General features: G+C 41.2%; 3 protein-coding genes across 4 annotated transcripts in view; 1 reads left to right on the top strand and 2 right to left on the bottom strand.

Annotated features, from left to right (window-relative positions):
- Window positions 1–10,143: 10,143 nt before the first annotated feature.
- On the top strand, window positions 10,144–11,902 carry LOC311340356 (lysozyme g-like). Its single transcript, XM_084465257.1, has 4 exons — window positions 10,144–10,362; window positions 10,487–10,695; window positions 10,908–11,058; window positions 11,441–11,902. Exons 1-4 carry the CDS (start codon window positions 10,227–10,229, stop codon window positions 11,572–11,574), a joined length of 630 nt encoding a protein of 209 aa, XP_084321383.1. The 5' UTR covers window positions 10,144–10,226; the 3' UTR covers window positions 11,575–11,902.
- Window positions 11,903–13,431: 1,529 nt separating this feature from the next.
- On the bottom strand, window positions 13,432–19,733 carry LOC311340668 (lysozyme g-like). Its single transcript, XM_084465541.1, has 5 exons — window positions 19,588–19,733; window positions 19,320–19,397; window positions 14,664–14,866; window positions 14,289–14,439; window positions 13,432–13,938 (listed from the first exon to the last, which is right to left on the bottom strand). The coding sequence occupies exons 1-5, from the start codon at window positions 19,589–19,591 to the stop codon at window positions 13,805–13,807; spliced, it is 570 nt and encodes a 189-aa protein (XP_084321667.1). The 5' UTR covers window positions 19,592–19,733; the 3' UTR covers window positions 13,432–13,804.
- A 1,586-nt stretch (window positions 19,734–21,319) lies between these two features.
- fip1l1b (FIP1 like 1b) overlaps window positions 21,320–27,587 on the bottom strand; it is a 7,704-nt gene continuing 1,436 nt past the window's right edge. Inside the window, exons 4-16 of one of the 2 annotated variants that reach the window (XM_084466153.1) lie at window positions 27,534–27,587; window positions 27,177–27,241; window positions 26,974–27,084; window positions 26,630–26,760; window positions 25,664–25,782; window positions 24,871–24,924; window positions 24,304–24,403; window positions 23,289–23,445; window positions 22,926–23,007; window positions 22,737–22,789; window positions 22,349–22,538; window positions 22,032–22,184; window positions 21,320–21,732 (exon numbers count right to left, since the gene is read on the bottom strand). The exon at window positions 27,534–27,587 is cut by the window's right edge and continues 53 nt beyond it. In XM_084466153.1, coding sequence (XP_084322279.1) covers window positions 21,588–21,732; window positions 22,032–22,184; window positions 22,349–22,538; window positions 22,737–22,789; window positions 22,926–23,007; window positions 23,289–23,445; window positions 24,304–24,403; window positions 24,871–24,924; window positions 25,664–25,782; window positions 26,630–26,760; window positions 26,974–27,084; window positions 27,177–27,241; window positions 27,534–27,587 — 1,414 coding nt within the window. In that variant the 3' untranslated portion in view covers window positions 21,320–21,587. The remainder of the gene's footprint in view (window positions 21,733–22,031; window positions 22,185–22,348; window positions 22,539–22,736; window positions 22,790–22,925; window positions 23,008–23,288; window positions 23,446–24,303; window positions 24,404–24,870; window positions 24,925–25,663; window positions 25,783–26,629; window positions 26,761–26,973; window positions 27,085–27,176; window positions 27,242–27,533) is intronic. The other variant, XM_084466154.1, reaches the window with a different exon arrangement.

Here is a 27,587-nt window from a genome sequence, read left to right as displayed (position 1 = left end):
TCCTCCTCCGAGACATTTTTCTTCTTAAAATAATCTACTATCGACCGCTTCATATCTGCTCGTCCTCCTGCAAGTAGCACCGGAGCGACCTCATTAAATTTTAACTCACACCTTAAGAAATTAGGTCGCACTCTGGAGCCCTGATCGCCTATCAGTGGAGCCGCGTTCACCTTCTCCGATAGCCGTCGCCGTGTAGCCTAATTACTTATTGAGACATTGGCTAAGAATTACAACTTCTTGGTTATTTATTTTAATCTAGACTATAAATATTTCCCCTAAACATCAAATTAACCCTTCTCGTAGCCTACTTAGGTGTCATGATCAGACTGTGTCTATTGTTAAAAGTCTGACTGATGACTAATGCCCAAGGGAAAAAAGACCATACACGTATGATTTTGTTTATCAATTAAAGAGTTTTCTCTTTCATAAAAAATGAATCAGACGTTAGCAATATAAAAATAACTTTGGTTACTTCTTAGACCAGTGTTTCTCAACCTTTTTTGAGCAAACGCCCCCCATACCTTACCCTGATCCTCTGGCGCCCCCCCCCCCCCCCATTATTATTGTTAATTTTGTTTTTGTTTTAAATTGCGACACCCGTGGGTAGGCTATATCCATTACCAACTCCACTCCAACTCCTGCTACATTGCTTGAATAAAATACTTCTGTGCCGTTTTGGTTTCTTCTGGACAAGAAAATGTGTATTCAGAGTTTTATTAAAAGGTTTTATTATTGAGCTATTGAAGTTTAATACGTAACAGTGCTTGTGTACATTTTTATTGGTTATTGAACTGTTAACCCGCGAACTTGGGTTCAATATGTGCACGAAAGACTCCCTTTGTTTACGTGACGTTGCCTAGCAACGCTGCGCATGTGCAGCCTTTATCCGCTTCGTTCTGAGTTGGCGAGTAGCACGTTTACGTTTGCGGCCAAATAGTAATTAAAGTAGTTTGTTACTATACAAGTTAAGCGCCTGTAACATCAGTGTTAAATGCGTATGTGCCGGTTAGTGTGTGTACCTTATGAAACTAAGTGTTTATCGGTTCGCAGACGTAATGAGCGACGTTGCAGTGGTCTACATTTAATGCGCACGTTCTATTGTTTACAATTAGCATGCTAAGCGGAGTTAGCTTTATTCACGTATTATGTTGCCTTACTATGTAATATGGATGAGATTCATGTTGCTTAGCCCCATCCACCGCTTGCTTTGCATGTCCCGCAAACCAACCAGTGGAAGTCAGGGGAGGGCGAAACAGTTTTGGAAAGCACCACGCTGCTGCGATGAGGTGGATTTGTTTATCGGCGTTACTATGGCGATCATGACGGAACTGAGCATAAAGTAAAAAGTACATGAGACGATAGAGGGGTTAGAAACCCATATGAAGATAGGCCTTTTATTTCAGTTATCCTATTTTTGCACCGAAAATACTTGAAAACCATGAAAGTTATAAAAATTCAAAATAATGACCACTACACAAGCGAAGTTGTGACGCCCCCGTGTTCGTTCCCAGCGCCCCCCTAGGTTCTACGAACGCCCCCCAGGGGGCGCTGCCGCCCCCGTTGAGAAACCCTGTCTTAGACTATAACTTATAATACATTCTGAATGTTTGCATTCAAATCCTAGCAGTACGCAATAATTTGTGATTTGTGCAAAAGGGCATTTGTTTGCAATATATCCACATGATTTCCGTGCAAAGTTAATCACAATCTTTCTGACATGCATGAACATAAACAAAGACAATGCAGCCGGTGTTTTGAAAGAATGCAGGGTAAAATGCGGCAGTGCAGAAAGATAGCACGTCAAGTAGGCTAGCCTTGCAATGATGTAGTATTAATAGTTGTCATTATTCTAAAAAATGCATAGATTTTCACAGAATGGCATCTAACCAGTGCATACTTATGCATACTTATGCATAGCATAAAAAAGGCGCAAAGAGCTAGCGAGCATCGTGTAGCTTAACACTACTAGGCTAAGTTCAAATCAAATTCATTTTGGTTAGTACTTTTTTCGAAGCATGCCATGAATTGATGGGGTACAATAATATTTTCCAAATGTGTTTTCTTTACAAAGTCCATGATAGAAATGTTCTTACCTCACACAACAAGGAAAAATTATTCGGCTTCCAGTTCATCCTTCTGACCCTCTGCTCCCACAATTTCCTCCTAGTAGGGTCCTGAGGGAAATGATGCAGACGTTTACCACGTCCGGGCCTTAGAGAGCAACCATAGGCTACACAACACAACATTTTCTTTCGAAAAGTAATGATATTACAGATATATATTCCTCTCTTGTAAGTTGTCGCACTTGCCTTGATAGCATGGTAATGACGATTGATTAATGTTTGGTCTGTAAGATGGCGTACACAAAACACATGACTACCTTTGAACCAATCCACAACAGAATTGTCCTGAACGTTCTAAACAGAGTTGGCGGAACTCTCTCTATATACGGCTCTGGCCCTGGGAAGCACTTGTGCTGAGGGATAGTGGATGTCACATTTCCTACTCAGGCCACCTGTGATTGGTTCTTTTAAGCAATCTTACACAAGATGGCGTTCTTGAATGTCATTGGTACGCAAAGCACAGCCGTAGGAACGAGGCGCTTGCGCCGAGTTCCGAAGTCCTGTGCTTCAAATACCAATAATGACATTCAAGAACACCATCGAGTGTAAGATTGCAAATCAATAACACAAACCATCTTCATTATCAACAATATTGTAAAATGTTTTCATATTGTGGGTTAATTTGCCCTCAAATTCAAGCTTTCTGCCCGAGTTCATCTCCATCAGAAAATAGTTCCTATAGTAAAAGCGCCTCATTCCTACTGCGCAAGTGAAACAATGTAACAGTTGAACGTTGTTATGGAAACTAGGCTCATGAAAGTAGTTTCGGCTAGTTAGCGTAGCAATACTTTCTGTAATTAGGCACATTATTTTTGTCTGTTCTTTCACCAGGCATTTAAACACACTCTAGAATGGGAATTGACCAATCGGAGTGCTTGCTTAAACTTGTGTGTTATTGAATACTACATTAAGTCAGCTTTACAAATTTTCTAATTTTTCCCATGGACAGCACCAGATAGGCTTGAATGACGGGGATATGGATCAGTATACACCGGAATGGTCCTTCAACAACAAAGCTAAAATGACAGACAACTTCATATTGGATATGACAATCCAATTTGAGATGCCTGGCTCCCTACAAGACATGTAGTATGTGATGAGTTTGAATTGAAAATCATATTTCTTAATGTCCTCAAACAGGAAACTGATCCAGATGACGTGGCTGCCAAGGGAGTCACTGTGGGAATTCTGTATGTCCTGTGTGGCTGAAGCCTCATCCCCCAAGATCCAAAACATCGCACTCATCTTAGAGGAATCCATAGTAGTAAAGGACCTTCCGGATACTCCCATGGCCTACCTTCTCGGCCTCCTTTATGCACTCAATATTTCCTATCCGGAGGACCTTAAGTACACCTTTGAAACACGTGTTCCTGGATAATGGCCCAAAATGCTCTGTGTGCGATCTCTAAAGAAAAAGCTTTGTCTTGTCTAAACGTTGCAAAAAGAAAAGTGAAATAAAGAAACAGGTTTTCCCTCTTGGAGTCAGCTGTGATTAGCAGCTGTGAAATTTGACAAGTTCACATAATTGTTTTGTGTTGTGTTCTCAGACTAATTGCTGGTTAATAACTCAAAAGTTTATCAAATGTGTGTTACACCCATTTGTAAGTTATGTAGTTATTGCTAATAAGGCAACGTGAAATTTGACATTGATTTATTTTATTTATATTTTTCTACATTGTTAGATTGCTACATTGATTGTTCTAGCAAAATGTTAATGTAGAATGTATTTTCAAATTAGACCTGTGAAGCCATACGTGTCAAGACAGCTGTGAATGACATGTTATGTGAATTTTAACATAACTTTTTCATGTTAATTCTCTTGATGCCCATAGTCATCTCTGACCAGCAGCTGGCAAACTAATGTTTTAAGTGTTTATCACACATTTTATTGTCTTAAATTGTATTTTAGATGCATCTGAGCAGGGATTATTGTTCTAGCATAAGTGTAACTGCAGAATGTTTTTCAAGTTATACCTGAATATTTGGCCATATTGTTGAATTTGAAATTCACACTTTGATCACTGACTAGCAGCTGTGAATGACATGTCATGTGAAATTTAACACTGAACTTTTTCATGTTAATTCTCTTGATGCCCATAGTCATCTCTGACCAGCAGCTGGCAAACTAATGTTTTAAGTGTTTATCAAGTGAAGAATGGGGAGATCGCACACTAGGGCTGAGAAGTTCCAAAAGTATTTTAAAAGCCGAAACAACAATTACAGGACACATAAACAAGGGGAAACTTTTCGGGTCTAGCCCTTCATCCGTGTTCCTTGTACGTGATGCGTCACAGGGCGCAGCGGCCTTTTATAGGCTCGCCTGCCAATCACCCAATCACCCCAAGACACATGAGTGTGTTTGGGGTCACAGTGTATCCAAATCACCAAAGTTACACCACAGGTACTATAATATAATTATATACAAACATGTAGGCCTACAGGTGATATAACATTTGTATACAGAAACATATAGTCACATTTTAATAGTGATACCATATTTAAATTAAAAAAATATATATAAAACATAACATTTAGAAAAAGGTACACATCACCCTTATCAAAAGCAATATCATCATAGCACATTAGGTTATCTTGCGTCCATGTTGGCCTAGTCCATTATTCAACCAACTATTCTAATTACAACAGTTACAGCGAACATGTTAAGGTAAATTCATCATTGATACCACATAGACGGTCTCCTAAGACCAGTTCAGACCAAAGATTCGCGACGCAACGAGACTCTTCGGACGTCGCAGGGGAAAAGTTGTTGCAAGGAGTCCCCAAAGATTGAACATGTCAAATCGCCAGGTCCAGTTTTAGAGCGCAACGATGTGGCTATTTCTCTTCAGCTAATCAGGACACAGCACAACAATTTAGGCTTATTAAATACAAGTTGTAGATGCTAACGGTATTATCTTTGGTTTTACACCGCACTTATTTAACATGCCCTGCAAATGTATAAATCAGTGTTCGAATTACGTGGGAGCCAGAGGGAATCGAGCTTCCAAAAAGGCAAAGTCAAAAAACTGAGGGGTCTCATATCTGAAGGTGTCTGCCATATTTGGCATTGTAATTTCATCTTAAACAACAATCATCCATCCCCGTGCAGTCTCTTACCATTAAAGATGTTAGATTAAAATATAGGCTAGCCTACTATACGTCACGTAGACTGACTCATTTCATTTCATTTCATAATCTTTTTTTTGGACATGCGCACGCGCATCTTTTTTTGGACCTGCGCGCGCATCTTTTTTTTGGACATGCGCACGCGCATCTTTTTTTGGACATGCGCGCAAAAAAAAGATGCGCGCGCGAGAGACCCTTTTTTTTTTGTGCGCAGGTCCAATTTTATTTTTTTTTAATTTATAAAAAAAATATATATAATTTTTTTAATATAAATTTTTTTATTATTATTTTTTTAATATAATTTTTTTTATTATTTAATAATAGGTTAGACCGCACGGGGATGGATAATGAGCGTTGTTTAAGATGAAATTCCAATGCCAAATATGGCAGACACCAATTCAGATATATGAGAGACCCCCTCAGTTTTTTGACTTTGTTGCCTTTTTGGGAGCTTGGTTCCCTCTGGCTCCCACGTAATTCGATTTATACATTTCAGAGCTGCCAACTTGCACGGTGCACCGTGTGACACACGTTTTTGCCTGCTTACACACACGCCACACATCCAATTTCTCACGGCCAAAAAAACAAAAAACACGCGTCCCCCGTCCCCCCTCGTCGGTCCGTCCGTCCCCCCCGTCAACAATCACGATCGCCCCCCCCCCCCACAGTCAACATTTAAGCCCAGTTCAGACCAAAGATTCGCGACGCAACTGCTTGCAACTCGCAACTCCTTGCGGCGAGACGGGCTGAGACGTTCTAAAAACGGGGCAGTTCACACTGCTGCACCGGGCGGCGACGGCAGGTGGTCTCCCTTGCAACTGTGAACGCTCTGGCACAGCTGAGAGCCGCATCAGCATCACTTCCATCCTGCTAAAAAGTAACCTAACTTAGGTTTGCGATTAGTTTTATTTTGGTTGAGAGTAGGCTAGAGTTGCTGTGTTTCGCCATTCTCCACTACTTCTTCATTGTAGTAATTCGCTGGAGCTTAGTTTGTTTAGATCCCGCTAGTTGGATACATTGCATTCTTTCGTAGTGGCGACTTCTTGACTGCAAGGGAAGCTCGGCTTCCCCTAAAATTCCCCGAAAATTAAATGGTCAGATACTGTTGTGTTAACATTTCATTGATTAAAAATGCGTTAGAACACGCGTCCATCTCGAAGACGAGTTCGTTCAGAATCAGCTGCTTATCGCAGGTCGACTGACTCGATCTCCTTCTCATACACTGACGTGTTTAATTTGCGTGTGTTTAGACAGATGGGCGTGCACACACACGCGCACCAAGCATCACCCGCATTCATTCATTATTTTAAACACTCACTCGCGGTAAAACTATGTTTTCTCACGATCAAATACTCATCAATCCTAAAAGTAATGGGCTTGTACACGATGTCTTTGTCAAGAACATATGTGTTTGCTGTACGGTGTTTGCAGATGCATTGATTTAAAAGTAGGCCTACAATTTACCGCTGTATCAGCTGTTCTTTTCCCAAATCATTTAACCAATCATTTACCATAAAACTAGATTTTGTTTTGGAAGCCTGGAATATACTTTCTCGAATGTATTATTGTTATTAGGCCTATTATTATTATTTTAACGCATGGCATAGCTTACTATACTTCATTCATGTTCATTCATGCAGCCCTATGGAAAAAAAATGTTTCCACAATCCACACGCTATTTCTATGCAGTTTCACACGTAGGCCTATGCATAATCTTTGACATCATAATATTTAACATGCAAGTGTAGTGGTGCCTGGTTGCTGCGGGGGAAAATCAGCTTTGCGCCGGGTGCAAACTAGCAACGACACATGCGTCGGTGTAGAAAGTCAATTGCGCCGGGCGCAAGATAGGGCCCTTCTTCTGTTTGGCGCACATGGCTAATTTGCATACGCGCACAGGACTGTCGGAATGGGAACATGTCGGACTGGCAGCATTACGGGGGCGCGATTACGGGCTGGCGGAGTTACATTTAAAAAACGCGTTCAAGTAAAAATAAATAAGAAAAGCGGACTCAATTTGTGGCGCTCGTTGTTCAATCTGTGGCGCAGCGCCATTGGCCTATGTGTGGGAAACACTGCACGGCCATCACACATGTGCTCATTCGGAGCATTGTAAATCATTTATTGTTTCATTGTTGTAGCCAGTTCATTTATTTAATGAACCGTCAACAATGCGATCGGGATTTTTGACGGGGGGGGGGAGCGATCAGGATTGTTATTGTTGTTGGATGTGTGGCGTGTGTGTAAGCAGGCAAAAGCGTGTGTATCGTTCATACTCCGCGTACCACTAGAGAACGCGTACCACCGTTTGAGAATCACTGCACTAGGGGGTTCCAGGGTTATACTCCGGGGAGTTACATTTTTTTTATTTATAAAAAAAAAAAATATTGTCCTCTCAGCAAGTGCCTGCTAGTTGACCTGCCGGGCGGGACGATCAGTACTTCCCCACATAAAGAGCTTAGTTCTGATTGGATCGCTTCCCCAATCGTCCCGCGACATTTTCATCTCGTTTTTATTTGTTAACGAAAGTGTCAAAAGATTTCATCGTAGTTTTTGTCATCCTAAATTGATTTTTATTTAGTTATCGTCTCGTTTTCGTCAGACTGTAGACCCCCCCCCCACCCCCCAATGTTTTCTCAATGGATCTCCACGAATCACACAAGTGGCCAATTTTGTTAAAAAACGGCGAATTTCGTCGAAAGGTGACTAGTTTGGATGCCTGTATTTTATATAGAACGGTGATTCTGAGTGCGCATCACTAAGCCAATGTGTATGAAGGGGAAGGGATGGTTTATACATAATCATCATGCAGTCATTGACATGGGAGTGCTGTGTGTGGGAGGCACGTGAATCACTGCTCACAGTCAAAGTTGTGTTTTTGTCAATGTCCCTCCCAGTTGTTGCCTCGAGTGCTAGCCTGTTGCTGTGTTTGAGTTTAATGGGTTATTAGTTCATTTGTGTGATTAATGTGTGGGTGTGATCCCTGCCGATTGACTTGCCAAATGGCAGCTAGGAGTAAATATCTGTAGCGGATCCCGCCTTGGTGGCCTCTCCCTGTTCATGCGAGTTTTTCTCCTCCTAAGTTAAGCTTTGTCAGTTAAATGTAGGCCTAATATAAATGACTGGTCAATGAATGAACAGAGTAGGGAGAGGACAATATTGTGGCGAGCAGCACGGGAAGGACGAGACGGGAGCCCAGGGTAAAAGTCACACAACTCCCGCGCCCCATACACCGCACGGCTACGGGAGTTGTCTTTAATAGCACGAACTCAGAACACATAAAACCACACACACCTGACCCACACGAACAGCACTCTGGGTCAGGGTGCGACATTGAAACACTAAAAGCAACTAAAACCCCAGAATCCCCGGTCCCATGGCGACGGCGGCCACGCCCACGGTCGCCACAATATCAATGTTACCTGCTGGTACCCCGAGGCCGGCCGCTCCATATTTCAGAGTGAAACATCAAAAGCCTGTAATATTTCATCAAGGTGATGAACAAACTATCTGCACTCCCTATTGTTGTGGATTTTTGTCCAGGAAAGGCCGCCGAGACAGGATCGCTTTTAACTCACTTTATTTGGTTAAGGTTATTGGTCTATTGTCTATCGTCTATGAAACAAAAGGAGAGGAATGGTAAATAACACGCGCGGAGCGTCTCAGAGCTTAGCATCCAGGATACGCTGCTGAGAGATTCTGGCTCTGCAAAGGCGGAGTCTGAGTTTATGTATCCCAGGTGTGTCCGTTGCTGCCCCTAGTGTAAATGTTTTGTAACTTTGTCAAATGTGTTCAGTGCTGCCCTCAGGCGATTAGGAGGGGAAATTACCTCTAAACTATGCTTGGTGCTACTAGATGGCTAAGTGAGAGTATTACAATAAAAATGAATCGCTAGGGAATATTACAATTAAAAAATGTCACACTATCACACATCAATGAGATAGACCTTTCTTTCATTAAACACTGTGTTCTGCTCATAAACGTTACCATCAATACGCACTTAACAGGTTTCCCAGTCAAGGTAAACCTGTCTTTGTTCAGCGAGAACAATCTTCATAGATGCCTGCATTGTGCCTTTTTAGGAGCAGTGAATAGACGGTCCGCAACGAGTACGTGCGGCACATGTGGACAAATGGCCTATATATAATTCAGTTGTTAGTAAAACAAGGCACCACAAAATATTTAGTCAGGTAACTGAATATTGGGTGGTGCCTTGCAAGATGTAAAATGGAGGTCACGTTGGCGGTCACACAGTGCTGCGCGCCCAGACACTGCGGTCTGCGTCTCATGAGGTTGGAATGTATCAGTTTGACTTTTGATCAACAACATATTTTCGGTTGATCTGACGCTGTTCAGTTTTTTTGCTTTAGGCCCTAGCCGCCCTATGATTTACTTTGACCCTTTCACCTTTACATTAGGCGATGGCGTAGGCCTGCTGTATTTAAACAACGCATTACAATCCGATAGGCTACATTTGTGTTGCATAAGAACTTGAAAATATTATGTTTTTAGTTTTACAAAAAAAAAACATTGTAGCCTACCTAGGACTAATGTCACATTATAGAATACGTTTAAACTTAATTTGTAGATGTAGTGTATAAAAAGGTCACGTTTGGGCCGTCGATATCACTATTAAATTACATCGGGTGTTTCGACCAAAAAACTGTAACCTACGATATGTCCCACTGATCGACCCTCGAGCGACGTCGCCTCGACGCTTACTGGAGGTTACAACGTTTGGTGGGCTTGATTAGCTCTTTTAACTAAGCTTATATTGTAATAGTAGCCTATGTATTGTATTTCTATGGGGGGGGGGGGGGGGGGGGGGGCGTGGCCGCGCCCTCTGCGCGTGACGGCTGGCTGTGATTATAAATAAAACTCAAACTATTTCCTTAGTCGTCGTAGACGAGAAAAGGAAGCGGCGACGCCCAATAAATCTCAACTTCTGCAGCAAGGAACTCTGAATCTAAATCTAAAATGGCGATGATTGATATGTTGATCATATTGTCGTTAATGTCATCAACTACCTGTCTAGGGTATGGAGACATCACGCAGGTTGAAACGTCCGGAGCGTCCAGCGCAACTGCGCGACAGGATCAACTGCAATACGACGGTAGGGTGCTGCTGGTCAACCAGATGAAGCCATTCATTTAACTTAAGAGTCATGTCGTGAACGTCGTATTGCCCATTTAAAGTGACAAGACAGTAGCCTACTATAAACATAATCTGTCCTAAAGGTGTGAGGGCATCGCATACAATGGCTCAAACAGATGCTGGGAGAATGGAAAAATACAAGTCCTTCATTAACAATGTGGCGGAAAAGCATGATGTTGACCCATCTGTCATCGCTGCCATCATCTCCAGAGAGTCCCGAGCCGGGAACGTCATCTTCAACACCAACCCCCCTGGTTGGGGGGACAATGGTAACGGCTTTGGACTGATGCAGGTAATAGGGCTACATGTATCATAGGCTGCGCCAGCATTATAGAAAACATGTCAAATTATATGAATTTAAGGATAAAGCCTTTAGTCTCAGAATGGACAGGACGCCCAATGACAACTTTTTTTTATTTAGTTGGAATAAATAAATGATAAAAGATACAATGTGACTTGAGTTTTCTATGGTGATAATATGCAACATGGCTTCCTCCTATACAGGTGGATGTGAACCCAAACGGTGGTGGACACACACCCATAGGAGCCTGGGACAGTGAGGAGCACCTGGACCAAGCCACTGGGATCCTGGTTTATTTCATCAAACGGATCCAGAACAAGTTCCCCAGCTGGAGCACAGAACAGCAACTGAAGGGTTTGTTCATTATTATAGTTCCCATTCTAAGTTCCCATTCTAAGTTCCTCTTCTGACCAGAGAAACCCTGCACTATTTTACTTTTACTTTGAGAATTGTGGTTAAAGCTGCAGTAGATTTCTAAAGAGATAGAGAAGAGAAGAGAGGAATATTCTTAAATTAAACAACCGAAAAAACACCCCCTCCCTTGCTTTTCCCTCCATTTGTCCGCCACGGGGAAGTGTTATTTTCACACACCTGTGTGTGGCAAGATAGATTTACCAAACCAATCACGGAAGAGATGCCCTGATTGGTCAGAAATTTGCCGGTGATCGGTCTAATTTAATCAGCAGCGCCTCTAATCTACATTCTGCCTTAACACGGTCCTAACTTTTTATTGCAGGTGCGATCGCAGCCTACAACACTGGAGACGGTAGAGTCGAATCCTATGTGCGTGTGGACTCACGCACCACAGGAAAAGACTACTCCAATGATGTCGTTGCCAGAGCCCAGTGGTACAAACAACACGGGTTTTAGTGAAATCCCTCTTGAGCAGCCCAAACATTCTGTATTAAATAACACATGATTATTATCCTATGTTATCATTAAATATGATTGTTTATGTGTAACAGTCAACATATATGTGTAGTCACAAATCTGCTTTGCCTTTTTTTCATTCACTTAATACCAAGTGCAATTCTTAATTGTTGGCAAGATGGCTTTTCTAAAAATTGTCAAATTATCAGTAGGACTAATGCAGTGAAATACAACATGTGACTTATATACAAACCAATGAATTTCATTCATATCCAATTTGTTGCAATTTATATAACATTCTTTTAAATAAAGAAAATGCACATGACAAGGTCCAAAAACTTGGTGGTGATGGATTTATATAGTACATTACTGGGTGGGGGGAGGACTTCCTCACTGGTTTAGCCCATTCTTAGGAAGAATTATGACAATAATTATCTCTTTTCTGTATTTGATCGTTTCTGTAATTTCCCATCCCTCTCGACCACCACCACTCTCTATCTCTCTACATACATTCATTTTTATTTTTTTTGTCAGTCGGGGCAACCTTAAGGCAGTTTGGGTTTTGTAATGATAAGAAAGTTTCTCCTCCGTTATCGCCCAATCCCTTCCATCAGTTCATCGTTCAACCATCGTGCTCAACTGATGCCATCTTTACATGGCGTTTTCCCAACTTGAGGGTGACTTTGCCACCGATGTACAGCAAATATTTAGGCTACTCAGTGCTTGAATGAAATTATCATATTGTTGGCATAGATATGCATACATGCTCAAAGTAGGGCTACAATCAATAATTGTATCCCTCATCAATCGATAAATATGTGAATTTGAATGTTTCTCCTGCACTGCAAGTTGGTGTAAATTGTGCAGTAAATTGTGCATCTGAAACCACAGCGATCCGTATATATTGATGATAGCCTATGCAGAGGAAAATAATAACTTATTGAACTGACCTAAGGTAGAGACAGACATCATTAATGTTCAAACAAGTGGTGCCTCACGCCAGACCGCGCAACAGGACAGAATGGGATGCTACCTCTATAAAAACACTAAGTATGGAAGGCCCTTTGAGCAACTAACATCTGAGAAATGTTGTTTTCTATTGAACAAAGAATTTGTTGCATGTATTGATGCACTTGGATATAGGATATTGTGCATGTTAGTAATTTATCCACATTTTGTTATAAATACTGTATTTATGTAGTTATGGTACTTATTAGGGTGACAAAAACTTGAATGTCCAGGGAAAAGGGTTAGATCGTAGCAACGTCCCTGAAAGTAATCCATTAGTAGGGACGTTGCACATCCTGGCGATGTCAAGAGATGTTGTCACAACATCTCCAAAACGTATGAAAGCCTTAGAAATGTTGCTTGATAATGACTTGATGTGCAATAACAATGATTTACAAATGGCTCTGGCTTGAATGTTGCAATATTACAACCGTGTGTGAAAGTAAGTGTGTAGTTTCACAACAACAGAGGAGCAGAAGCAGACAGGATATTTGTGTGTATGTCTGTGGTTGTGGTGTGGGGATGGCCATGGTTCGGGTCTAGGGGTTAAATGTCGTCCTCCATACTCCTTTCCTGGGTAGCTTTAGTACCTGAAGGATCCACACGATGGGGCCAAAGAAGGTAATGTTCAACGGATATTTGTTTTTAAAGGTCCCATGGCATGCTACTTTATGGATGCTTTTATATAGGTGTTAGTGGCCCCTAATATAGTATTTGAAGACTCATTCCTGAAAGTCAGCCTTGGTGCAGAATTGCAGCCACTACGAGCCAGTCCCACAACGAGCTTTCCACAAACGTGCTGTTTCTGTGTCTGTAGCTTTAAATGCTAATGAGGAGGACCTTGTCGCGTATTTTTTCTTACACATTTTTATTTAAAATGCTGGGAAATAAATTGCAACAGATATGATTTGAATTTGTTGACACACACACAGTATTTGAATGCATTGCTGATATTATTTTCATATTTCAGAAAAGCCATCTTGCCACAAATGATTACGGGGCCGGGAGGTCAATACATACAAAGTACAGCAAGAAAATAATTACTAGATCCACTTTGTGAAGATAAGGAGTAAATCAAAGTAGGCAAAGCAGATTTCTGACAACCCATATATGTAGACTTTTACATGTACACTTGCACGTAAACAATCATATTTAATCAAAACATGATTATAATCATTTGTTATTTAATGCAGAACATTTGGGCTGCTCAAGAGGGATTTCTCTAAAACCCGTGGTTTTTGTACCACTGGGCTCTGGCAACGACATCATTGGAGTAGTCTCTTCCTGTGGTGTTTGAGTCCACATTCTCATAGGAGTGAACATTACCATCTCCCATGTTGTAGGCCGCGATCCCTCCTGCAGTCAAACATAAGGGACAGTCTTTAGGCAGAATGTAGATTGAAGGCGCTGTAGGTACGATTTCAGAGCTAATCTTTCAGTGTAATTTGATCGAAGTGGCATCGCCGTCTGTCAGCTATTAGTGAGTGAAAGGCGCAGTGAGAATATCTGTTCTGGTTGACTGCCCCTGTCTCTGTATGAGACTATTCCGATTTTATAACAAAATGCAAAACTTCCCAATGGCCGAGAAACGTAGAGAGGGAGGGACCAGAGGGGGAGGGGGCATCTTTTAGGTAGGTCATTAAAAAGTATTCCCCTCTTCTTCTCCTCTTCCTCTTCTGTAAGAGTAATTAATCAATGAGACAAACCCTTCAGCTTCTGTTCTGTGCTCCAGCTGGGGAACTTGTTCTGGATCCGTTTGATGAAATAAACCAGGATCCCAGTGGCTTGGTCCAGGTGCTCAGCACTGTCCCAGGCTCCTATGGCTGTGTGTCCACCACCGTTTGGGTTCACATCCACCTGTATAGGAGGAAGCCATGTTGCATATCATAACCATAGAAACATTATCAGGTCACATTTTATTATTTACTATATTTATTCATTTCAAACTAAATAAAAACATTTGCCATTGGATGGGCTTTCGAGGGTTCTGTCCAACTGAGACTTAAGGCTATATCACACCACATCGGACCCTTGCCATGACAATATGCGATAGCAGCCTAACACAAATGTAGCCCTATTACCTGCATCAGTCCAAAGCCGTTACCATTGTCCCCCCAACCACCAGTGTGGGAGATGGTGTTCCCGGCTCTGGACTCTCTGGAGATGATGGCAGCGATGACAGCTGCGTCAACACCATGCCTGCCCACCACATTGTTAATGATGGACCTATATTTTTCCATTCTCCCAGCATCGGTTTCAGCCAGTGTATGCGATGCCCTTACACCTTTAGGACAGATTATATGTTTACAATACTGTCTAGTCACTTTAAATGGGCAATACAACGTTGACGACATGACTCTCTCTTCAGTAAAATGAATGGCTTTATCTGGTTAAGTTGGTTTTATATTGGACGTTGGATATTCGACACATTCGAAAAATCTATTTAGCACTGGCTTCGATGGACGCATTTGTGTCAAACCAAGTTTGATGTGTTAATACAAGGCCTGCCTATATAACACAAAGCTTCTTTTGTAAAAAAAAAAAAACATATTTTGATTTTATACCATTTTTATGTTGATAAATGCTTTAAATCTATTATGCGGCTTCACTTTTTGACTTACCCATATCAAAACACATAGGGTGAACCCAGCTAACTGCCCCACACATAACACAAAGCTTCTTTTTTTCCAAAAACCCACCCTTTGATTTTATACAAATTTTTTTTTATTAAAAAAGGCTATGAATCTATTATGCGGCTTGGCCTTTTCACCTACCTATATCAAAACTCATCTGGTGAACTCAGCTAACTGCCCCACACATAACACAAAGCTTTTTTTTTTTCCAACAACCCACCCTTTGATTTTATACCATTTTTGTTTTAATTAAAAAAGGCTATGAATCTATTATGCGGCTTGGCCTTTTCACCTACCTATATCAAAACTCATCTGGTGAACTCAGCTAACTGCCCCACACATAACACAAAGCTTCTTTTTTCCAAAAACCCACCCTTTGATTTTATACCATTTTTTTTATGTTAAAAAAGGCTATGAATCTATTATGCGGCTGGGCCTTTTCACCTACCCACTTCAAAATACTTCTGATGAACCCAGCTAACTTCCCCACACATAACACAAAGCTTCTTTTTTTCCAAAAACCCACCCTTTGATTTTATACCATTAAAAAATTTTTTTTGTATAAAATCAAAGGGTGGGTTTTTGGAAAAAAAAAGCTTTGTGTTATGTGTGGGGCAGTTAGCTGAGTTCACCAGATGAGTTTTGATATAGGTAGGTGAAAAGGCCAAGCCGCATAATAGATTCATAGCCTTTTTTAACATAAAAATATATTTATAAAATCAAAAGCTGGGTTTTTGGAAAAAATAAGCTTTGTGTTATGTGTGGGGCAGTTAGCTGTGTTCATCAGATGTGTTTTGATATGGGTAGGTGAAAAGGCCAAGCCGCATAATAGATTCATAGCCTTTTTTAATAATTTTTTTTTTTGTATAAAATCAAAGGGTGGGTTTTTGGAAAAAAGAAGCTTTGTGTTATGTGTGGGGAAGTTAGCTGGGTTCATCAGAAGTATTTTGAAGTGGGTAGGTGAAAAGGCCCAGCCGCATAATAGATTCATAGCCTTTTTTAACATTAAAAAAATGGTATAAAATCAAAGGGTGGGTTTTTGGAAAAAAGAAGCTTTGTGTTATGTGTGGGGCAGTTAGCTGAGTTCACCAGATGAGTTTTGATATAGGTAGGTGAAAAGGCCAAGCCGCATAATAGATTCATAGCCTTTTTTAATTAAAACAAAAATGGTATAAAATCAAAGGGTGGGTTTTTTGAAAAAAGAAGCTTTGTGTTATGTGTGTGGCAGTTAGATGAGTTCACCAGATGTGTTTTGATATAGGTAGGTGAAAAGGCCAAGCCGCATAATAGATTCATAGCCTTTTTTAATAAAAAAAAAATTGTATAAAATCAAAGGGTGGGTTTTTGGAAAAAAGAAGCTTTGTGTTATGTGTGGGGAAGTTAGCTGAGTTCACCAGATGAGTTTTGATATAGGTAGGTGAAAAGGCCAAGCCGCATAATAGCTTCATAGCCTTTTTTAATAAATATTTTTTTTTTATAAAATCAAAGGGTGGGTTTTTGGAAAAAAGAAGCTTTGTGTTATGTGTGGGGAAGTTAGCTGAGTTCACCAGATGAGTTTTGATATAGGTAGGTGAAAAGGCCAAGCCGCATAATAGCTTCATAGCCTTTTTTAATAAATATTTTTTTTTTATAAAATCAAAGGGTGGGTTTTTTGAAAAAAGAAGCTTTGTGTTATATGTGTGGCAGTTAGATGAGTTCACCAGATGTGTTTTGATATAGGTAGGTGAAAAGGCCAAGCCACATAATAGATTCATAGCCTTTTTTAATAAAAAAGAAAATTGTATAAAATCAAAGGGTGGGTTTTTGGAAAAAAGAAGCTTTGTGTTATGTGTGGGGAAGTTAGCTGAGTTCACCAGATGAGTTTTGATATAGGTAGGTGAAAAGGCCAAGCCGCATAATAGCTTCATAGCCTTTTTTAATAAATATTTTTTTTTTATAAAATCAAAGGGTGGGTTTTTTGAAAAAATAAGCTTTGTGTTATATGTGTGGCAGTTAGATGAGTTCACCAGATGTGTTTTGATATAGGTAGGTGAAAAGGCCAAGCCGCATAATAGATTCATAGCCTTTTTTAATAAAAAAAAAATTGTATAAAATCAAAGGGTGGGTTTTTGGAAAAAAGAAGCTTTGTGTTATGTGTGGGGAAGTTAGCTGAGTTCACCAGATGAGTTTTGATATAGGTAGGTGAAAAGGCCAAGCCGCATAATAGCTTCATAGCCTTTTTTAATAAATATTTTTTTTTTATAAAATCAAAGGGTGGGTTTTTGGAAAAAAGAAGCTTTGTGTTATGTGTGGGGAAGTTAGCTGAGTTCACCAGATGAGTTTTGATATAGGTAGGTGAAAAGGCCAAGCCGCATAATAGCTTCATAGCCTTTTTTAATAAATATTTTTTTTTTATAAAATCAAAGGGTGGGTTTTTTGAAAAAAGAAGCTTTGTGTTATATGTGTGGCAGTTAGATGAGTTCACCAGATGTGTTTTGATATAGGTAGGTGAAAAGGCCAAGCCGCATAATAGATTCATAGCCTTTTTTAATAAAAAAAAAATTGTATAAAATCAAAGGGTGGGTTTTTGGAAAAAAGAAGCTTTGTGTTATGTGTGGGGAAGTTAGCTGAGTTCACCAGATGAGTTTTGATATAGGTAGGTGAAAAGGCCAAGCCGCATAATAGCTTCATAGCCTTTTTTAATAAATATTTTTTTTTTATAAAATCAAAGGGTGGGTTTTTTGAAAAAATAAGCTTTGTGTTATATGTGTGGCAGTTAGATGAGTTCACCAGATGTGTTTTGATATAGGTAGGTGAAAAGGCCAAGCCGCATAATAGATTCATAGCCTTTTTTAATAAAAAAAAAATTGTATAAAATCAAAGGGTGGGTTTTTGGAAAAAAGAAGCTTTGTGTTATGTGTGGGGAAGTTAGCTGAGTTCACCAGATGAGTTTTGATATAGGTAGGTGAAAAGGCCAAGCCGCATAATAGCTTCATAGCCTTTTTTAATAAATATTTTTTTTTTATAAAATCAAAGGGTGGGTTTTTTGAAAAAAGAAGCTTTGTGTTATATGTGTGGCAGTTAGATGAGTTCACCAGATGTGTTTTGATATAGGTAGGTGAAAAGGCCAAGCCGCATAATAGATTCATAGCCTTTTTTAATTAAAAAAAAATTGTATAAAATCAAAGGGTGGGTTTTTGGAAAAAAGAAGCTTTGTGTTATGTGTGGGGCAGTTAGCTGAGTTCACCAGATGAGTTTTGATATAGGTAGGTGAAAAGGCCAAGCCGCATAATAGCTTCATAGCCTTTTTTAATAAATACATTTTTTTTATAAAATCAAAGGGTGGGTTTTTTGAAAAAATAAGCTTTGTGTTATGTGTGTGGCAGTTAGATGAGTTCACCAGATGTGTTTTGATATAGGTAGGTGAAAAGGCCAAGCCGCATAATAGATTCATAGCCTTTTTTAACATTACATCTTTTTTATAAAATCAAAGGGTGGGTTTTTGGAAAAAATAAGCTTTGTGTCATGTGTGGGGCAGTTAGCTGAGTTCACCAGATGTGTTTTGATATGGGTAGGTGAAAAGGCCAAGCTGCATAATAGATTCATAGCCTTTTTTAACAATAAAAAAATGGTATAAAATCAAAATGTGTGTTTTTGGAAAAAAATAAGCTTTGTGTTATGTGTGGGGCAGTTAGATGGGTTCATCAGATGTATTTTGAAGTGGGTAGGTCAAAAGGCCAAGCGGCATAATAGATTTATAGCATTTAACATTTAAAAATTGTGTGAAATCAAAGGATGTTTTTTTGGAGAAAAGAAGCTTTGTGTTATGTGTAGGGCAGTGAGCTGAGTTAACCCTATGTGTTTTGACATGGGTAAGTCAAAAAGTGAAGCCGCATAATAGATTTAAAGCATTTATCAACATAAAAATGGTATAAAATCAAAATATGGTTTTTTTGGACAAAAGAAGCTTTGTGTTATATAGGCAGGCCTTGTATTAACACATCAAAGTTGGTTTGACACAAATGCGTCCATCGACGCCAGTGCTAAATAGATTTTCCGAATGTGTTGAATATCCAACGTCCAATATAAAACCAACTTTACCACACTTGACCAGTAGCACCCTACCGTCGTATCCCAGTCCATCCTGTTGCGCGGTTTGGCTCGATGCTCCGGATGTTTGTACATTCTTAATGTTTCCGTACCCTAGACACGTTCAGTTGATGACATTATTATTATAATATTATCAACATATATATCATTCGCTCGAATCATGTTGATCTCAATAGTTGTTTAGCCTAATGTCTAATTGTGTAATGTCGGATTAAAAAAAACCTGTTAAGACAATGAAAATAATCTATATTTTTTTCTGATGAGAGCATTCTAGAATTCTTACCCATGTTGGATATCTATCTAGAGTTCCCTGCAGCAGAAGTAGAGACGTCTTGGGTGTTTCTGCTTCCTTCTCTCGTCTACGATGACTTAAATAGTTTATTCAAATAGTTTTGGTTTCACTCTTAGTCAAAGCCAGCAGAGAGAAAGAAAGAGAAAGAAATATAGAGAGTATCTGGACTTCCTCCCACACTGTTCTGCTCATAAACATTACCATAAACTTATAGTAAGAGTGAAAGTAAAGTCCCATAAACCAAGTGAGGAAGTTCTCCCCCCACCCAGTAATGTAGCCCTACTCTTGATATAAAAGCCATCACCACCACGTTTTTGGACCTTGCGGTGTATTAAGGAAGCTTGAATTAAGGAATCAGTAGAGTAGCCTACTTTTCACTAAAAAAGAATTCAAACACTGGTAAAATGAAAATTGGTATTTATATATATGTGTTGGATTTTTTTTTTTTAATGGTGGTTGAAGAGGTCATATGTGTATATCATTGTTATATACATTTACGTATAGGCCTACATATTTTTATGGATTGCTGATCATATTTTAGAAAAAAACAATAATAAAAATAATTCATAGCATCTAATTACTAGATCCACTTTGTGAAGATAATGAGTAATTAAAAAAAATGAAAGCATATGTGACTACACATATAATTTAATTATAATTTAAAATAGTTTGGTTTCACTTTAAGTCGTAGCCGTAGTCAGGTCGACACCACGGGTCTCCAAGCACATGACTCTTTGGCTGTTAAAGCTGTAAACTATGTGTTCGCCTAAATGTGGGGCGTTTTAATGATACTTCCTCAGGATAGTTTTACTTAGAATCACCAATAAAGCAGATGACCCCTTGGACCCAAAATAATGCAATTTCTGTAGCTAGAGGCCTTCCCTTTATGCTGTGTGCTGATACACGTTATTTATGATGTTTTCATGGTATGCAATTCGACATTCTATTCTATTTGTATTTGTCATAAGAGATTACTTATGGACTGTGATTAAATGTTAGATCATCTTGTTCCATGTGCACCTTTCTAGCTTGTAGACATCAGCTGGCCTCCTAACGAGATAACATGAATACTTGGGAGGAAAGGTTGTTCGAATTCTAAAAATGGTTAGGAAAGGTGCCTCGATGCAACCTTTAACCCACCTTTAGGATAGGTTATTCCTGATATAAAAGCTATCACCACCACATTTTTGGAAGCTCAAACACTGTTAAATGAATTGCAGATTGAATTTGAATGTTATATTTTTTATTTACTATTTCTGTAAGCTGTATACTACAGACTACTGTATACTATAGAGGCGTTCCCTGTATGCTGTGTGCTGATTATACTTTATTTATGATGTTGATCTATGATGCTGATCTATTCTCATTTGTTGTGACTCATTTTGCTGTAAGATTACTGATGGACTATGGGAAAATGTTACATCTTGTTCCATGTGCCCCTTTCTAGCTTGCCTAAACTGACTGAAGGTTGCCCTGACGGAAACTATAACTATTCCTGAACTATATTGCCTTGTTTCCACATAGAAACGTCAAAAATAACAGCTCCCTTCACTTGATTTTATGAGTAGCTGATAGTTAACCTATAAATGGACATTTCTTTAAATATACATTTACATTGTATAGAGATCGTACATTGTGATATATGATCCAATTAGCAAAATAAAGACATTTAAGGAGGTATTAATATATGTTTTTTGGGCAGAATAAGAACTGACATGCGTCGTGGATCTTATCAAAAGCTCTTTTAATCAGTCAACAACTCTTGCAGATGTTTCCATACAGAACAAAAATAAAGGGACAACCAAATACGTTGCAATCATTGCCGCAATCTGTTGGTGCAGCGCAGGAGGTGGGCTGCAACGGTGGAAGTTTCCGAGCTTCCTGGCCGACAGGAAACCACTCAGAATGAAGGCTCAGCCAGGTCACGGGGGTTGGGGAGGGAATAGTTGAATGTACAGGGAGGACTTGGGAGGCACAGGAGCAGCTTGTGGTCACTCCATGGTCTCCTGGTTCTCCTGGTCCCCGCCCGTCTCCTCGCCTGGCTCCTTGCCCTCCTTGCTCCTCTTGCTCTTTTTGTGTTTGTGTCGGCGGTGGCTGTCGCCCTCCTCGCTGTCATGCCTCCTCCTGCTGCTGCTGCTGGGGAGGAGGTGGGGGTGGGGGGTGGAGGGGAGAGAGAGGGAGGAGGTGGTCAAGAGAGAGCAAAGGAGTTGGAGAGGGCGTGACAGAAAAAAAAAAAAAAAGATTAGGAGGGATTTATATCGATTCAAATTGGACAAGATATGTGGTTGCAACGAATAGGAAAACAAGGAAGGCTCAGCAAATGCGTCCAGGGGTTGTGAGGCTAGAGTCTCCTGACGGCCAGTGGCCACTGCTTGTGTCGTGTTGTGCGCCGCGTGGTGTAGGGTGGCGTGCGTGTTTGCCGTGCGTCTGCAGACCTGCGTGAGGTCTTGTGGCGTCCTTCCTCCTTCTCCCGGTGTCTCCTCTCTCTGTGCCGGTCCTCCTTCTCTCGGCTGGAGCGCTCGCGATGGCGTTCCCCGTAGCCGCCACGCTCGGGAGGGTACTCGCGGAAACGGAATCGCTCCTCGTCGCTAGGGAGGGTGGAGGGAAAGAGAAAGACGGAGAGGAAGAGAAAGACAAAGAAAAACAGAAAGACAGAGAAAGAAAGACAGAAAGGCAGAGAGAAAGATAAAGAGTTTTTTCCACTGACTTATCTCTTCCACTCACTCATCATCTATCTAGAACAGTAGTGTACCTGGTGTAGCTCATGGCAGACGGGCTGTGCTCCCTCTCCCTCTCCCGCTCATGGGGCCTTTCCCTGGGTCTCTCCCGCTCCTTCTCCCTCTTCTCTTCCCTACGAGGGTAGAAGTCCCACTGCTTGGAGTTGTCCATCATGAGAGGCCAAGACGGAGCCGGACCCCCTGGCATGGGTGGAGGGTACGCACCTGTGTGTGTGTGTGTGTGTAATAAATATATATATATAATATATTATAATATATATAAATAGATTACAAAAATGTAATACAGAAAGCCCTAGGTGGTGGTAGAAATCGGGTAAAACCAGGCATTCGATTGCATGCCAAGCTTCCATGTGCCTTAGCCCCAAAGAGGTTAGGAACCACCACTACACAACAGGGACCCACCTTGAGGAAAGGGGTATGGCGGGACAGAGCGTCCGTCGTAGCCGCCTGTGTGGCTGCAACACAAAACAACAGGCATGGTCACACGCTGGAACCGTGTCCCACATCAGCCAACGTAGAGGCCATAGGAAGGAGCCTGGTCATTGTACTGGGCCCCGTGGGGGTGTGTGGAAAACGCGGCTAAGTCCGTACCCGTCCATAGTGGGCATGAGGGAGGGCGGGGGACCACTAGGTGGGTGTTGGAATCCAGGGGGAGGTACTGTGATGGGCATTCCTGGAAAAGAAAGAGAGAGAGAAAGCAAGAGAGTGAGAGCAAGAAAGAAAGAAAGATAAATAGATTAAATAAAGATTGTTATAAATAATAGAACACTTGATCCCTGCCTATTTATGTATTTTAATGTATGACAGAGTGCCGTTTCATATTTTATATAAAAAAATGGTTAAATGAAAATCAATCAATCAACTGCTAAACATAACCTAGAGTTGATGATGCATGACAATGACTGCATTAGAAAACTGTCTGAGTGAATGAGTCAAAGTGGGTGGTGTACTCACTGGGTGGGGGTATGAGCGGCGGCGCAGTGCTGACGTTGGGTGGGGGGGCGAGGAAGGGGGGCGGGGGCATGTTGGGAGGCAGCGGCCCCGGGGGGAAGAAGGGGGGCATCTTCGCCGGAGTCGAGTCGGCCTCCGACGAAGAGTGTTCCGAGATGACCTGTCTCAGAGAAGAGCAGCCTCAGACCGGTTGTAAAACAGTGCAACAGTCTTCAAACCCCACTAACCACCCCCCCCTTGTGGGAAAAATAGAAACTGCAATTGACACTATTCTTTATTCTTTATTTCAAGGATAGCCCCTTGAGATGTACCATCTCAATTTCGAGGGGGTCCTTGAACACTAGAAAATGTGTGTGCTGTTGTGCAAAGTGAGCTTGAAAATATGTTTTGGTAAAGCCACATAGTTTAAGAAGTAAATAAATGTTAAATGCCTTAAATCAAGTGAAGGGATTTGAACAGAGTCAAACAAAAAAATATACATTTTAAAAGTAGAATATCTGATTATTATTAGTTTTTTTTTTTTAATGGAAGTGTGTGATTCCAAGCTAATCTAAACATTTAAAAATTGGAAAGGAGTCTAGGGGGAAAATTGTGGAAGGAGTAGGGTTCCAAAATTTGTACAGAATATTTAGAAATAATAAAACCTAAGAACAATAGTTGAGCGCTGCGTGCAGCACTCACCTTATGAAGACTAAAATACAACTCAATATGGCTCATACGGTAATATTTATGCAGTAATATTAACTCATTAAAGTTAATTAAAACTTGAATAATCTAGTTATAGTTATGACTAATGGTGTTCAAGTTCAGTAATGGTGTGGATGTTAAGGTATTAATTAATACATTATTTAATAGGTTAACTCTAAGCCTTACCCACTACACTACCCACTGGTGTGCCAGTGTAGCACCAGAGTAGCTTTAACAAGAGCTGAACTACAATACAAAAACCTAACCCACTACCCTTAACCCCTATGCTAATGCCTTACAATAAGTTACTGCATGCAATGTGTGCGTGTACCTGGATATTATTTCCTTCCAGGTTGTGTCTGCGCCGTCCTTCCACCCTGCTGATGGTGGCAGTCTGTCCACCAATAACATCTATTGTTCCACTCGGCTTCCTGGGAATGGTTTCGAACAAACACAAGAAAACATTTGTAATGAGTGAGACACACACACACACACACTAAAAGGGTCAATAAATCAAACTTATTACAAAACTAGAGAATGATTTTCTTTATTCTTCTGACGCTGGTGACCAATCGCAACCTTGCCTCCCCGTTTCCTTTGATTGTCACCACCAAAGGTAATCAATGAGCCGTGTCGATGGGCACCGTGGCCCAGTGGCGGTGTGACAGGCACGTGATTACACGCATTACCGTCACACCCGCGTCCCAGGGCTAACACTGCCCGGTGTAACGGGGCAGGCAGGCCTCTCCAGCACACCCACCATCATGTCAAGTGTCTGACGCCCTGCGGTCAATACATGACAGGGAGACACGAGCAACGGATGACCGGGGCTGAGGATGTCAGCGAGGAAGACAACGCCAACGCGAGACTTTACAAGGATGAGGCCACGCCCACTTACGTATAGTAGGACATCTCCTGACCGGGCGGGGCGGTCCACTGGGGGGTTGAGATCCTACCGTGTGGGGTGAGCGGACACAAGAGTTGTTAGGCAGAGTCCCACAGCAATAAACATTTATAGACATGTCTCACACACACACTTGTTTTCGCCAGGTTTCTGCGTAACCGCCGAGTACCACACTATCGATCCAATTCCACAGGCTTCCGTAGTTTGAGTACTTGTTACTTTTTTTAGAAGACACAATCTCAGACAGTATTTTAATGTAATGCTTTAGGCTCTGATCTTAATGTCAACATGAACCTTTTTAGAAATAGCCTGAACCAAGTGAGAGGGTGTCCTGTACAGTTCACAGCTTTAGTTATCGTCGTCCATATGTAAACAGTGGGTATGGTAACTGAAATATCCCTAATTTAATTAGAATCCAATCAGAATCGAAATTGAAATTGAATCTTATTGGGAACTCAGTGGCGAAACCCAGCCCTCGTGTGGGACGCTGCCCGGCCTTCTGTGTAATGAGATGAACTGCTGTTTCATAGCAGCCCGCTTTCTGGGAATTCAGGGAGCGGTGGGAGTTGCACGCACGACACTGCAGTGAAATACCCTGTTCTTACTTCACTGTTGTTCTGCAGCATGTCCGCCCATCACGTATCTATCACACACACCCATCCATCCCATCCCCAGACAGGCCGGCCCCTCTCACAGGATTCTTCTGGCTCACCCATTCCTTGAGAGGTTCTGATAAGGGGGCGTGCGCTGTTCTGTGGGTGCTGCTGGTGATGAAGACGTTGGTTACCTTGTGACCTGGGTCGGGGGGGGCTTGTACATGTTGACCGGAGAGGAGAAGTCTGGCTTGGAAGTGTGGACCGACAGGCTGGATATGTCTTTATCGTTCCCCGTTCTACCCTGTTGGACCTGGACACAGACGGATGAAGTTTTTGAGCAGTGCTGGAAGTTAAAGCGCGGCTGTGTGGCGGCGCCGGTGTGGGCGCTTTCATTGGGAACATGACACACTTAAGTTCCAATTAAGACACACGGCTTTGATTCAAATTCGAATGATGATAGAACATAAACAGTGGTTTCTACATTGTGCAACGTTTCAATGAAGTTCCACAGCAGCATTAGCGCTGTTCAGGAGCATGCAAAGAAAAAACGCACTATTCCCGAATGACGCATCGCCATAAAAGAAAATTACTAATATATATTATAATTAGGGCTGACCTGAATACATCATTTCAAAACTAAAGAAAAAGTCAATTGACTGGGTTACAGCAGAGCTTCAATGCAGCTTAAACGTTTACAAACACATGGTTTCCAAAGTATGAGAGTAGGCCTACTACTATTAATTATCAGAAAGCAAATAGGTGACCATTGTGCAAAGCTTTCAATCAATTTCCGAGCAGGATTAGTGCTGTTCACCAAGTAATAAAGGCACTATTGTGTGGGACGGCTCGCCATCATTAATTTTTTTTTTTCTCATTAAAAAAGCAAAAACCAAGCATTCATATACTGAATTGAGATTAGATATCCTACCTAACGACGAATATCCAAATATTCAGGCTCAGCCCTTATAACAATATCTTAATAACAACTAATACAATTATCCGTATCCTGAAATTATATATTTGCGTCCGCCCTTGTTAAGAGGAACCTAATCTTTAATTTACTGCCCTTTCCAAACGTGTAGCCTGGAGTATCAGACTTCAGTGTGTGTTGGTAGAACCACAGGAGAGAGAGTGGATAGGTAGAGGTGGTTGCTCACTGTGATCTTGCTGGTGGTGGAGCCCACAGTGGAGACCTCCAGGCCCATGCGGAGCCTCTTCTGCTTCTCACAGTAGGCCTTCCACGTGTCCTCGTTGAAGCCGTAGTTAAAGTAGTCTGACAGGTCCGCACCTGTACACACACACAAACCAATCCATTGGTTGGTTGTCACGACATCCGATGCCTGTATATTATTTTAGTTTTACTTACATTTTTAAATTGCGATATTTAATTGACAATTGCAGCCACGCAACTCAACATTTTCTAGCCAAGTGTCAAGTCATAATGTGTTGTCATGGTGGACACAAGCTTGGCGCACACAAACACACACACACAGTCACACACCTGGCTTTCTCCACGGCTTCTCCTCAAAAGACTCCACATCCGCCTCCAGCACTGGAACGCCGTTTATGCTGCCAGGAGCGTCCATGTCCACTCCCTTTAGCTTAGCGTTCACTGGAAAAGACACGCATCATAAACACATCATGAGGGCTCGTTCCATCCTGCCGACTGGAACACCCCACCCTACGGTATCAACTGAATTCTACCTTGTCCGTATGGCCTGGAGCCTGGGGTCTTGATGTTAAGGTTGACAGGAGGGGCTCCGTACGGTCTGTGAGGAGCGAAACAAGCAAAACGTTAAGGGTGAGCCAGGCAGATACTTCATTGAGGACGTTTTATTAACGTTGATTGACGGAATAAGATGTTGGTCTGACAATGACGTGTCAAGAATGTCAGATATTAAAACTACAGTGATTCCATTTTAATGGGCCATTAAAAAAAAAAAAAGACTTTAAAAATACAAATCAAACAGATCTGAAAAGGTGCTATATCGGGTCGCCCTTTGAGCAAACAGTGAAAGGCCAGTGACGTCTGATGATTAGAAAGGTATTCTTGAAACCCACGTGTACTGGGGCGGCCCGGTTTTGATGTCTCCAATGGTGACACGCACGTCATCG

The sequence above is a fragment of the Micromesistius poutassou genome (genome assembly GCF_964030765.1).
Source record: "Micromesistius poutassou genome assembly, chromosome: 3".
Taxonomy (NCBI): domain Eukaryota; kingdom Metazoa; phylum Chordata; class Actinopteri; order Gadiformes; family Gadidae; genus Micromesistius; species Micromesistius poutassou.
The sequence above is the reverse complement of the archived record's forward strand: the minus strand, read 5'-3'. Positions and strand labels throughout refer to the sequence as shown.

Coding starts and splice junctions, on each gene's coding strand:
- LOC311340356 (XM_084465257.1), top strand. CDS start 10,227: ATGGCGATGATTGATATGTTGATCATATTGTCGTTAATGTCATCAACT. Junction 10,363..10,486: donor GGATCAACTGCAATACGACG/GTAGGGTGCTGC, acceptor TCTGTCCTAAAG/GTGTGAGGGCATCGCATACA. Junction 11,059..11,440: donor CACAGAACAGCAACTGAAGG/GTTTGTTCATTA, acceptor TTTTTATTGCAG/GTGCGATCGCAGCCTACAAC.
- LOC311340668 (XM_084465541.1), bottom strand. Junction 14,867..19,319: donor GGATGGACTGGGATACGACG/GTAGGGTGCTAC, acceptor TCTGTCCTAAAG/GTGTAAGGGCATCGCATACA. Junction 13,939..14,288: donor CACAGAACAGAAGCTGAAGG/GTTTGTCTCATT, acceptor GTTTGACTGCAG/GAGGGATCGCGGCCTACAAC.